General features: G+C 46.6%; 1 protein-coding gene across 5 annotated transcripts in view; it reads right to left on the minus strand.

Annotated features, from left to right (window-relative positions):
• The window catches only part of camkk1a (calcium/calmodulin-dependent protein kinase kinase 1, alpha a), an 87,419-nt gene that overhangs the window by 18,441 nt on the left and 54,906 nt on the right, over positions 1-14,072 (minus strand). For 4 of the 5 annotated variants that reach the window (XM_052035200.1, XM_052035201.1, XM_052035197.1 and 1 more), the window contains one exon: positions 2,160-2,207. The exons of the other annotated variant lie outside the window; for it this stretch is intronic. In XM_052035200.1, the coding sequence (XP_051891160.1) occupies positions 2,160-2,207 (48 nt within the window). The remainder of the gene's footprint in view (positions 1-2,159; positions 2,208-14,072) is intronic. 5 annotated transcript variants of the gene reach the window in all.

A 14,072-nucleotide genomic window follows, 5' to 3' on the forward strand; every position in this document is an offset into this window, starting at 1 on the left:
TTCCAAGCTGACTTTCTCTAATCAATCTGCATTTGTTTAAACGACTACTACTTCTATCCCATACACAACACAATCACAAACACAGGCTGACATGTACACACATATGCAAGCTCAAGTATGCTCTGACCCAACACCCACAAACACACAAACTCTGTCCCGTATACAACACGTTCATAAATACACACACACACACACACACATGCACACACACACACTCACACACACACACACTTGGACTTAGACAAATACCTCCACTCACACTTACAAGCACATTTCCACACCCACACACAACTACACTCATACAGACCTGTGCACTCACACACCCTCAATCACACACACACGTTTATGTACACCCATCCTCATGACCACTCACACCCACGTGTGCATTCTCACACACTCACAGTCACACACCAGAGCCCTTCCCCAGTTCCCGAGAATTATCAACTTCTGACTTCATAACAAAGGTTGGGTCACCTCTAATGTGCACGATCCAACAGCAGGGATGTTTATGTTGTAAGGTGTCAAATGCTAACAGACAACTAAAAGAACAGGACTGAAAGATAATGTACAGAGGAGAGTGCCAAAACATTCCTTTGGAGCAATGAAAGTAAACACGTACAATCACACACATAAACAGACTCACATTACATGCATGCACACACACACACACACACACACACACGTGTAAACAGGTATGTACATACACAATGCATGTAGGTGCATACATACATACATCCAAGCACACACACGCAAACACACACAGAGGAATGTACACACCCCATAAACACATACACACACAAATACACAATCTTTCTCTAATGCACACATGCACACACTCTCCTACACAAGCACTACACATCTTACGCACATTCATAGAACCATAGAACACTAGAGCACAGAAACAGGCCATTCGGCCCTTCTAGTCTGTGTCGAGACTTTATTCCGTTAGTCCCATTGATCTGCACCCAGTCCATAACCCTCCAGACCTCTCCCATCCATATATCTATCCAATTTATTCTTAAAACTCAAGAGTGAGCCTGCATTTACCACATCAGATGGCAGCTCGTTCCACACTCCCACCACTCTCTGAGTGAAGAAGTTCCCTCTAACGTTCCCCCTAAACCTTTCCCCTTTCACCCTAAAGCCATGTTCTCTCGTACTTATCTCTCCTAATCTAGGTGGAAAGAGCCTACTCGCATTAACTCTGTCTATACCCCTCATCATTTTGTAAACCTCTATCAAATCTCCCCTCATTCTTCTCCGCTCCAGAGAATAAAGTCCTAACCCGTTCAATCTTTCCCTGTAACTCAACTCCTGAAGACCCGGCAACATTCTAGTAAATCTCCTCTGCACTCTTTCAATCTTACTGATATCCTTCCTATAGTTAGGTGACCAGAACTGCACACAATACTCCAAATTTGGCCTCACCAATGTCTTATACAACCTCACCATAACATCCCAACTCCTATACTCAATACTTTGACTTATAAATGCCAGGATACCAAAAGCCGCTTTTACAACCCTGTCTACCTGCGACGCCACTTTCAGGGAATTATGTATCTGAACTCCCAGATCCCTTTGTTCCTCCGCACTCCTCAGTGCCCTACCATTTACTGTGTATGTCCTCCCTTGATTTGTCCTTCCAAAATGCAACACCTCACACTTGTCTGCATTAAATTCCATCTGCCATTTTCTGGCCCATTCTTCCAGTTGGTCCAGATCCCTCTGCAAGCTTTGAAAGCCTTCCTCGCTGTCCACTGCGCCTCCAATCTTAGTGTCATCAGCAAACTTGCTGATCCAGTTTACCACATTATCATCTAGATCATTGATATAGACAACAAACAACAATGGCCCCAGCACAGATCCCTGAGGCACACCACTAGTCACAGGCCTCCATTCATATGCATGCATACATACATTTTCACACACATCCCCATACACAAATGAGCATACATGCACAAACATACATGCAAAAACCAGACACACACTGACATATGCACACACCACACATATGCACAAACACACGCATGTACACAGATACGTTCCACACACTCCACACACACACACACACACACACAAACTACACACACTACACACACACACACACACACACACACACACACACACACACGCACACATTCCACACACAATTAAGTTACCTTAACGAAGAGTGCCTTTTTGAGGAATACTGAAACAAGCTCTTGTCCCTGGCAGCAAAATGAAAAGAAAATTTTGAAAAGATAAAGAGATTATTGTTCAAAAATATTTTGAAGTTATCAGGGAACTCGTTTAGCGTAATATGTTATTCCGGAAGCTCCATCCAAGCCGATTGTGGTTAATTCCTCACAAGGAAGATCAAAGACATTGTAGTCCAGGCTTTTAAAATAACCAGAATCTCAGCTACTGAGATAACAGTTCCAATCCACTTTGCTGTCGGGTTCATTTGTGTACACTCTAGATTAACCATGAGCACTGAAATAGACTGGGCTTCTGCAGAGACACTAATCAAATGATGCACCTTCCTGTGCTTGACAGGGTGAGCTTAGTGCGCAGGTTCTCCGTGGAGATCTGCCACATGGCTGAGGAAATTGCCCTTGTGACTTCTGAAGTTTCCCTCTACCTACTTCACTAAAGCTGTGGTGTTGTTGGCATTTATTGCCCTTCTTTCACTGCCGAGGGTGGTGGTGAGCTGCCTTCTTGAACTGCTGCTGTCTGTCTGGCACAGTGGTGTTGGGGAGGGAGTTCCAGGGTTTGGACCCAGTGATGATAAAGGAATGGCGGTATTTTTCCAAGTCAGGATGGTGTGTGATTTGAAGGGGAACCGACAGGGGGTGGGCTGTATGTCCTGGATGATGCTGACCTTCAAGAGGGTTGTTGGTGCCGCACTCATCCAGACAAGTGAAGAGTGAATGGGCCAGTTGGGCCAAAGAGCCTGTTTCTGTGCTGTACAACCCTATGACTCTCCCTCCTATCATCAAGCCAATTTGGGATCCAATTTACCATTCTGCCAAGGACCCCCTGGGCTCTGAGCAGCCAGTTCCAGACCACTGCATAAAAAAGATTCCCCGTGTCCCTGTGTAACTTTGCCCACTAAGTTAAATCTCTGTGCCTTCAATGACCTGCTCCTGTTCCCACTCATTGAACGATGATGTAAACAGTTCCTGCTTGTTCACTTCAGACTGAGACTTTATTTTGTAAAGCATTTGAGGGGAAAAAAATCAAAGAAAAATATTGTTATTTTGTGATTGAAGATTACAGCACATTTAGGAAAAGACAATACCGCTTATGCAGAAATACCTCACATTTCAAACCTCTTGCTTAATTTTTCATTGGTCTAAACTTCAAAATTAGTAATTGCTTTACCACATTTTAATGGGATTAAAACCCTGCCGTGTGTCCTGTTCTTAACAAACCCATAAATGTTGTAACCTTCAGCTGTGAGTTTCCCAGCCTCTATTGGTAGGTTTCCCCGTGTAAAGTAACCCTGTCACTTTCAGCGCAACCTGATGTTTTGATCCATGGCACCATCTCCCAGCTGCCAGTGCTTAGTCCTGCAGCTGCAACCTTAGGACCCAACTCTGAAAGGGACAGTCCACAATAAGAGCAGCAATCTCCAACCCCTGGAAAGTGGCACGCTGTCACGCAACACAGAAACAGGTTCTTTGTCCATGCCACCTATCTGTACTAATCCCATTTGGTACTAGCCTTCTATTCCTTGGCATTTTGTGCTTGTACAGGTTTTTTTTAAATGTTATGACAGGACCTCTATCCACCTTCTCAGACAGTGCGTTTCAGACTGCATACACGTCTGGATGATTTGCTTTCCTCAGATTCCCTCTAACCCTCTTACTCTTTACCTTCAGCCTTTGCCCTTCAGCTTTAGACATCTCCATTATGAGAAAAAGTTTTGCACTATCTACCGTATTTTGTGTGCCTCTATCAGGACCTCCCTCAGCCTCCTCAGCTCCAAGAAAATAACCCCAGCCCATCCGATCTCTCCTCTTCACTGAAACGCTCCATCCCAGGCAGCAGCCTGGTGAATCCGCACCCTCTCCGGTGCAATCACATCCTTGCTGTAGTGTGGTGACCAGGGTTGACCACAGTACTCCAGCTGTGGCCTAATCAATGTTTTATAAAGTTGTTCCATGACCCCTTTGCTCTTATATTCTGTGCCCTAACTAACGAGGGCCAGCTTCTCATGGGGCTTCTTCACCATCTTATCTACCAGTGCTGCCACCACTGGGGACCTATGGACTTGTACACCAAGGTCCCTCTGTTCCTCAATACTCACTAAAGCCCTACTAAACCCATTGTGTACCTCCTACTCTCATTAGACCTCTGAAATTGGCATTGCTTGTCTTGGTTTATTATTAGAACATAGAACAGTACAGCACAGGAACAGGCCCTTCGGCCCACAAAAGTTGTGCCAAGATAATGAAGCGAATGACACCTAATCCCTTCTGCCTGCAAAATGTCCATATCCCTCCATTCTCTACTTATTCTTGTGTCTATCTAAGAGTTTCTTAAACACCTCCATTGTATCTGCCTCCACCCCCACCCCTGGCAGCGCATTCCAGGCACTCACCACTCTCTGTGTAAAAACTTGCCCCGCACATCTCCTTTGAACTTTCCCTCTCTCACCTTACATACATGTCTTCTAATAAAAAGATACCAGCTGCGTACTCTGTCTATGCCTCTCATAATTTTATAAACCTCTATCAAGTCTGCCCTCAGCCTCTGCTGCTCCAGAGAAAACAACCCAAGTCTGTCCAACCTCTCCTTATAGCACATGCCCTCTAATCCAGGCAGCATCCCGGTGAACCACTTCTGCACCCTCTCCAAAGCCTCCACATCCTTCCTGTAATGGGGTGACCAGAATTGAATGCAATACTCCAGATGTTTCCTAACATTACTGAGATACAGTGAAAAGCTTTTGTTTTGCATGCCACCCAGACAGATTATGCCATACATAATTACATTGTGGTAGTTAAAAAGAAAACAGAATGCAGAATAAAGTGTTACAGTTACCAAGGAAGTGCACTGCAGGTAGACAAATAAAGTGCGAGGGCCACGACGAGGTAGATTGGGAGATTGAGAGCTCAAGAGTTCATCTGTTAGCGTAAGAGAGTCCATTCAAGAGTCTGACATGCATCACCTCACACTTAGCCGGATTAAATTCTATCTGCCATTGCTTTGCCCAACTTACTGCTGACTGATATCATTCTGTAGCCTAAGACTACCCTCTTCACCATCAACCACATAACGAACTTCTGTGTCATCTGCAGACTTACTGATCATATCTCCCATCGTCGCATCCACATCGTTAATGTACAAGACAAATGCCATGGGTCCCAGCACCAGTCCCTGTGATACACCAATCACAGACTTCCAAGCACAGAAGTAACCTTTCACCATCGACCTCTGCTTCCTATCCCCAAGCTAACTTTGGAACTAATCTACCAACTTGTCTTGGGCTCTGACCTTCCTTTTGCAACAGCCTTCCATGTGCAACCTTGTCAAAGGCCTTCCTGAAGTCCATGTAACTGCAATGCCCTCATTTCTTAGTTAATTTTAATTCTTTTTTTATATTTTTATGTTAATATTTGTTACTCGTTCAAAAAAAACTCAAGTAATAAGTCAGACAGGATCTCCTCCATTCACTTGCATATTCATCCAAAAGTCTCTTAAACACCTCTATCGTATCTGCCTCCACCACCACCCCAGGCAGCACGTTCCAGGGGCCCACCACTCTCTGTGTAAAAAACTTGCCCCGCACATTGCCTTTAAATTTTCCCCCTCTCACCTTAAAGTGACGTCCTCCAGTATTCAGCATTTCTATCCTGGGGAAAATATTCTGGCTCTCTGTGCCTCTATGCCTCAGATCTATGCCTCTCATAATTTTATAAGCTTCTATCAGGTCTCCCCTCAGCCTCCGACGCTCTAGAGAAAACAACCCAAATTTGTCCAACCTCTCCTTATAGATAATACCCTCTAATCCAGGCTGCATTCTGATAAACCTCTTCTGAACCCTCTCCAAAGCCTCCACATCCTTCCTGTAATGGGGCGGCCAGAACTGCTAGCTCTTCAAGAGACCCAACACCATCTCCTTCTTGATTTCGGGGAAATAAATATCCTCAACTTCTATAACCCTATTGTTCTTGCACCTCTCTGTGAGCTGTCTACATATTGTTGGGTTAGTATAACCCCCAACAAAGTGAGTTCCCCTTTTTTAATTCTGAGCTCTGCCCATATGACCTCACTGAAGAGTTTCCAGGACAGCCTCCCTCATTACTGCAGTGATGGTCTCCTCGATCTACACTGCAATGCCCCCTCCTCTTACTTCCTCCTCTCTCTCGCCTGAAGCTTCTATACCCTGGAACATGGAGTTGCCAGTCCTGCCCCTCTTTTAACCATGACCCTGTGATGGCAGCAATATCATAAGATATAGGAGCAGAATTAGGCCATTCAGCCCATCAAGGCTCCTCCACCATTCAATCATGGCTGATTTTTTTTTCTCAACCCCATTCTCCTGCCTTCACCCCGTGACCCTTAACCCCCTCACCAATCAAGAACCTATCAATCTCTGCCTTAAGTACACCCGATGATTTGGCCTCCGCAGCCCTCTGTGGCAATGAATTCCACAGATTCACCACCGTCTGGCTTAAGAAGTTCCTCCTCATCTCAGTTTTAAAGGGACGTCCCTTCATTCTGAGGCTGTGCCCTCGGATCCGAGACTCTCCCACTGATGGAAACATCCTCTCCACGTCCACTCTATCCAGGCCTTTCAGAATCCGGTAGGTTTCAGTGAGATTCCCCCCTCATATTCCCATGTGCTGATCAACACAGTAAGTCCACCTGCCTCAGGGTCCTTGCACTGAAACAGATGCAATTTAGTTTTCCATTCCTTCCAAATACCTTCAAACACCCGTGTCTGCTTTGCCTACTGCACCAACTTAGTCTTTCTTCTATATCTGACATACCTCCCACTAAATGTTCACCTATTTTATGCCCCATTCCCTTGACAGACTAGTTAAAACCCTCCCCAAAATCAAGAGCAAACTTCCCGGAAACGTGGACTGTTTCTCTTTCCATGGATGCTGCCTGACCTCCTGACTTTTTCCAGTATCTTCTGCTTTTGTTTCGGGTTTTCAGCATCTGCAGTTCTTTTTGATTTTCTCCCTGCAGGGATGTTAGGACCAGTTCTGGTTCTGGAACAACTCCTGCTGCTGCTTGAAGAAAGTGTTCTGCATTGTTGGGGAGGGTTGGGTGGGAGAGTGTCCCCAGGGGTTGGGTGGGAGTGTCCCCAGGCGTTCCATGAGACCTGCAAGGTTGTTACAAACCACAGGAGGCATGTTCTTTGTCACAGAGATTCTGCAGGGCTACAGCCTGTCAAAGGGATCCCTATAACATGTCATGCAGTCCATGAATACCTGTCCTCCGCCTGGTTCAGTGGGATGAAGGCAAGTAGATGGAGTCTCCGCTCCTTGAGTGTAGATCTTGGTGACCTGCTTTGTACGGCAGTGAACAGCAAACTGTGAGATGTCGCAGAATAAGGGGACCAGAAGCACCCTTGTTCTTTATACTTGCTCAAGGGATGTGGGCTTCACAGGCTGAGCCAGCACTTAGTTGCCCATCCCCAGTTGCCCTTGAGAAGGCGGTGGTGAGCTGCCTTCCTCAACTGCTGCAGTCCTTGAGGTGGAGGTGCACCCACAGTGCTGTTAGGGAGAGAGTTCCAGGATTTTGACCCAGCGACGGTGAAGGAACGGCGATATATTTCCAAGTCAGGACTGTGTGTGGCTCGGAGGGAAACTTCCAGGGGTGGTGTTCTCCGTGCTTTTGCTGCCCTTGTCCTTCTACCTGGTAGAGGTGGTGGGTTTGGAAGGTGCTGTCTACGGAGTCTTGGTGAGTTGCTGCAGTGCGTCCTGTAGAGGGTACAAACTGCTGCTGTGTGTTGGTGGTGGAGTAAGTGAATGGTTATGGATGGGGTGCCTATCAAGCGGGCTGCTATGTCCTGTGTGGTGTCGAGCTTCTTGTTGAAGCTGCACTCACCCAGGCAAGTGGAGAGTGTTCCATCCCACTCCTGACTTGAGCCTTGCAGCTGGCGGACAGGCCTTGGGGTTACTCACCAGGCGAGTTACTCACTGTAGGATTCCCAGCCTCTGACTTGCTCTTGTAGCCAAGTTGTGTACATGGCTACTCCAGGTCAGTTCCTGGTCAGTGGTAACTCCCAGGATATGGATAGTGGGGGATTCAGTGATGCCAGTGCCATTGAATGTCAGTGGGTGATAGCTGGATTTTCTCTTGTTGAATATTGTCATTGGCTGGCCCTTGTTTGGCGTGAATGTTACTTGCTACCTATCAGCCCAGGCCTGGATATTGTCCAGGTCTTGCTGCAGTGGGATGTAGACTGCTTCATTATCTGAGGCTGGGAAGCTGGAAATGGCTGTGACCTTAACCTTGTGGTCAAAACAGTCCCAGCACATGGGAGAGGATGTATGTGAGGTCAGACGAGGCTCAGTGAGGACAAAACATGCAGCTCAGTGTGAGATCTTTTCTCAGGGGAGACTGGGTTAGTGAAGGTTGGTTGTTCGGTGAGTAAATAGCAACTGCTGTGTTTCATATCAAGAGGACAACAGACCCAGAAATAGGCACAATACTGAATACTCCAGGCTAAACCAATTTTAAACTGACCAGAAGTATTCTTCTGGGACTGTGTGAAGCAAGTTCTGGACCATGAAATGATGCGGCATTTCACTGGCTCCTTCCTGAGTTCCCAACAAAATTAGTCAAGAACCATGGACCATAATCTTAAAATTAGAGCTTGGCCCATAAGACTGAAATTGAGAAACAGTTTTGGACACAGAATGGGGGAATCTGGAGCTGTCCCACCTCGAAGGACTGTGAATGCTGGAGTCAGAGAGGGGTGGAGGGGGGAGCTGTCGACTGAGGATCCCCACACTGAGTCTGATGGATGTTTGTTGGCTGTGAAGTGGGACACAGATCAGCCAGTGTACAAAGGAAGATGGAAACAGAAGCAGGAGTAGGTCACTTGACCTTTGGTGCCTCCTCCTCCACTCAATAAGATCATGGCTAATCCCTTAGCTCAACACAGCTCTCCTGGAGCTAAAAGCAAACTGCTGGTGGAACTCAGCGGGTCAAGCAGCGTCTGTGGAGGCAGAGAGATGGCCGAGGTTTCGGGTCAGGATCTGCAATCTCTTGCATCCCCACTCTCCTGCACTAACCCCATTTCACTTGATGTCAAAATATAAGATAAGATTTCTTTATTAGTCACAAGTACATTGGAACACATGGTGAAATGCATCTTTTGCGTAGAGTGTTCTGGGGGCAGCCCGCAAGTGTCGCCACGCTTCTGGCACCAACATAGCATGCCCACAACTTCCTAACCCGTACGTCTTTGGAATGTGGGAGGAAACCGGAGCATCCGGAGGAAACCCACGCAGACACGAGGAGAACGTACAAACTCCTTACAGACAGCAGCCGGAATTGAACCCGGGTCGCTGGCACTGTAATAGCGTTACGCTAACTGCTGCACTACCATGCCTGTACCGTACAATGGGCTCGAGGGAATAGATGGCCAGTCGCTGTTCCTGTGTTACCATGTTCCTAAGGATGAGCGACCTCACATTGCTTCAGGGAAGTTATACATGTTTTGATGTGAATGAGTTGGCAGCCAACACATTGCTCAGCCGGAGTTGTTCAGTGACCGCTTCTGCTCAGTGACCTGGAGACGTGGGCTTACATGGAGGGTTCCCCAACAACTGAGAACGTCTTGCTTTTGTTGCAATGAATATCTGTGTGGCTCACGAGGCAGTATGAAACAGCACTCACTCCTGGAATCTGTCGTCGTCCCACACCTCTTTCACAATTTCTAATTTCCTGTTCCTTCCTACGATCCCGTCACGTCAGCCTGCTCCTGACCCACTGAACTCACTTCTTCCTACCTTGACTCCCTTCTCCCCTTGTCCATTCCCCTCCCACTAACATCCAGGATGCTCTTATGCCCTCTGCCAGCTTTCGCAGTTTCCAGCTTCCTGGTCCCAAGCGGATCATCTCCACCAAGGACGTCGAGTCCTCCTGCACCTCCGTTCCACACTGGGGCGGCCTGAGGGCTCCTCGTTTCTTCCTTGAACAGAGGCCCAACCTGGTGCTGCTCCCCCATGATACTCATTCAACTGACGGAACTTCTTCTCACACTGGGACAACTTTAACTCCACATCAAAGGGGAGTGGGAGCTGCTGGATTGCTTTTCAAAGGAGCCGCCCCAAGCTGGATGGGCCAAATGGCCTCCTTCCCTAATGTATCCTTCTCCAACACGCAACTCTGTGATCCCTGTGCTGTCCTACACATCGTCAGGGTGAGTCAATGCCTGACAATTAAATAGCTGAAACAGTGTCACTGTTTAAAATTAGGAAACAAAGCAGCAAAATCCCACAGGCATCAGACAGGTGGTGACCAGACTCTGTGTCAGTGCTGTGGGTTGACTAACAGACCAGGTGTAACTGCTCGCTCCAGTCTGAAGCAATGTCACAGAGCCTCCTCTGCCTACCTGGGAAAGCAGGCAGAGCCACTGTTAAACGTCTGGTGGGAAAGATGGCACCTCCTACAGCGCAGCTCCCCCATCAGTACTGCACTAAAGATTCACCAGGATTCTGCGATCAGTCTCTGGAGTGGGCTTTGAACTACAGAAACTTCCCAGATTAAGGGCAAGACACCCACCAAGGCCACACTGCTGGAATCCAGTCTACATTGAAATGTTCACCTTTGGGGAATGTCAGCTCCAGTACAGAAGACACAGAACATAGAACATAGAACAGTACAGCACAGGAACAGGCCGTGCAGCCCACAACGTTGCGTCAAACTAGTTAAGCTAATGATGCCTAGTTACAGTAATCCCTTCTGCCTACACAATGCCCACATCCCTCCATTCTCTGAACATTCATGTGCCTCTCAAACACCTCAATCGTATCTGCCTCCACCACCACCCCCGGCAGCACATTCCAGGCACCCACCACTCTCTGTGTAAAAAGAAACTTGCCCCACACATCTCCTTTGAACTTTCCCCCTCTCACCTTAAACGCATGCCCACGAGTACTAGACATTTCAACCCTGGGAAAAAGATACTGGCTGTCTGCTCTATCTGTGCCTCTCATAATCTTATAAACTTCTATCAGGTCTCCCCTCAGCCGCTGCCCCTCCAGGGAAAGTGGAGCCAAGTGGGGATACTGGAATGACCACCTGTTGTACATTGCGTCCAATGTTCCTTTTCAATGAAGTTTTCCCTTGAAGTCCTCTTAAATAGAGGACACACTGTGCTTGTACAAGGGCAGACTGGTTCACCACAAGGGTAGGGGAGTTTGAGGGAAGATCGGGGCATCAAGAGCATGGCATGGTAGAGCCATTCCTGAGGGCACTGGGGACTAGTCCCCAATCAAATCCTTGGAAGATAGGAGACCAATCTTTGACAGATACCTCTTCCCAATCTCAGGGATGGTGGGATCTATTACAAAACATTGGTTTCCCGGGCTGAGGCACATTATCTCAGCAGCGACCAGAGACTGGACTCAGGCCCTTCTCAGTAGAAAGAGTCAGAACCATATGGCAGCTCCGTTACCAAGTGCGTCACTGGGGCTAACGTTAGGCTCATTCTGTCTTCATCTGCCAGAACTGCCCATGGACCAGGTGGCTGGTCTCTTGTTTCAGTGTGTGTTATGTCAGCTGTATGAAAGGATTAAAAACAAAGTCATGTAGCCAACCTTGTGGAGTCAGCAATAATCCAGTTGCCTGCCCTGAGTCACAGATGAATGATGGCCAGTTTTATAAATCGCCCTAAACCAGTGCTTCACTCAGCCAAACTGAGCTGCTCACTAATGGGCACGAGGGCTTGGACTTTTATTCTCCTTTGAAAAGATATTTGGGTGTGGAATACACCAGCGAGCTAATTTGACTTTACCTGTTATAGAGACAAGGGAGTTTTAACATAGATGTGCTTCATTTCTGGCAAAGATCTTTGCTCTATACAAATACTTTTGATTTTGTCACCAATTTCAACCAAGTATTTCTTTGCTCTGCAAACCAATCTTGTATTTCTTGCTTCCACTTGCGTGAGCTCAGCTTGCCAGGTGAAATAAGAACACAAGCTGCTCATTGAGCTTGAATCTGCCTACTTTCTGACTGGAGTCACAGTGATATTTTTGACTCAGCTGCTTCTGTTCAACTCGAACAAGGTTGAACAAGGCTTTCTAGTCACACACCATCCTGACTCGCAAATCTATCACAGGTCCTAAATCCTGAAACCCTACCCGCAAACTGGTCCCATGAATACACTTCAGAGTCAGTTTCCTAGCCCTGTGAACTACAGCTCTCTGGCTGTGGACTACAGCTGTACTACCTGCTGTGGTAGGCACAACTCGGGGGCCCCCCCATCGAGAAAGCAATTTTACTTGCAAGTTCGAAGATCAGCCTCTGTGTGCTCAATCTCCTTGACTGAATTTGCTCTTCTTCCAGACCGCACACAAACCATCGGGCACAATGTAAAGCGGCAAAGAATGAAACAACGTACACTCAAATTGTCTCACTCTGCTTGGTCTGAATGTACAGTATAGCTTCTAGATATTTCCAATGACTTTGGAATAGTATAAGCTTCAAGTTTCTGCACAACTTTAACTGAGACATCTTGCCGCTTGTATAGCAAGTGTATCTAGACCAATTCCCAGTCGGAGTACTGCTTTTTTACCATCATACATCACATTGATTTGGGCTCTGACAGTATCATTCACCAGGGGTGGGTAGGTGGGGGTGGTGGTGCCAGGTGACTGAAAGGTAGCTAAGATTCTAGTGTCACAGAGGCCCACATGGTTTCACACTTGGAAGACCACAGTGTCCCAGTCCAACAACGTTCACTCCCAGGACGACTTTGTCCAAGTGTCTTCCCAGTGCTCTTACAATACAAAGGTGGTTACTAAGAGATTGTGTGATCTACAGATTTTGTTGTATATTTTACTATTCTTTATGATTATCTATACCATGATTGTTCTCCTGATCTCTTTGTATTACATGTACAAACATCGATGTTATATATTAATCTGTATTAATTTGGAAACTAATAAAAAGATTGAAAAAGAAAGAAAATACAAAGGTGAATGTCAAGACCTTGTGTGCCCCGACACGGAGGTTGTGCTGGGACACACCCAGAGGTGCCCAAAGGAGTTTCAGAGGGATACGAATTGACCAACAAATGGCCCCTTTCATGATTCTATTGCAAAATGCTGAAGAACAAGTAGCATCATGCGGTTGAATTTCTGGACAATGACATGCATGAACGTGTGAACACGGAGTAAGAGGGAGGGCACTCAAAGCTGCTCCATCATTGAATCAGGTCATGGCTAGTTTGACTGTAACCTCAACGCCACATCCCTGTCTACCCCAGTAACTGCTCACCTCCTTGCTGCTCAAGAATCTATCTAGCTCTGTTCTAAAAATATTCATAGACTCTTGAGTCATAGAGTCATACAACATGGAAACAGGCCCTTCAGCCCAACAGGTCCATACTGACCAAGATGCTCCATCCAAGCTAGTCCCATTTGCCTGCGTTGGCCCATAACCTTCAAAACCCTTTCCTATCCATGTACCTGTCCAAACTCTACTTCCATCAAGCTTTGAGGAAGATAGCTCCAAAGGTTCACGGTCCTCCAAGATAAAAAAAAAGTTACTTCATTTCTGTCTTAAACAGGCAATGCCTTTGTTTTAAACAGTGACCCCATGTTCTAGATTCTTTAATAAAAAGAAACATCCCCTTCACATCCATCCTGTCTCTCTGCACTGCACTTTCTCTGTAGCTGTAACACTTTATTCTGCATTCTGTTATTGTTTTCCCTTGTACTACCTCAATGCACTGATGTGATGAAACGATCTGTATGGATGGCATGCAAAACAAAGTTCTTCACTGTACCTCGGTACACGCGACAATAATAAACCAATTTGCCAATTTACCAGTGGAGACCCTTCAGGGTCATATATGTTGAGGTTGGACAAAATTGGATTTTTTTCTCTGG

The sequence above is a fragment of the Pristis pectinata genome, chromosome 21 (assembly GCF_009764475.1).
Source record: "Pristis pectinata isolate sPriPec2 chromosome 21, sPriPec2.1.pri, whole genome shotgun sequence".
NCBI classification, from domain to species: Eukaryota; Metazoa; Chordata; class Chondrichthyes; order Rhinopristiformes; family Pristidae; genus Pristis; species Pristis pectinata.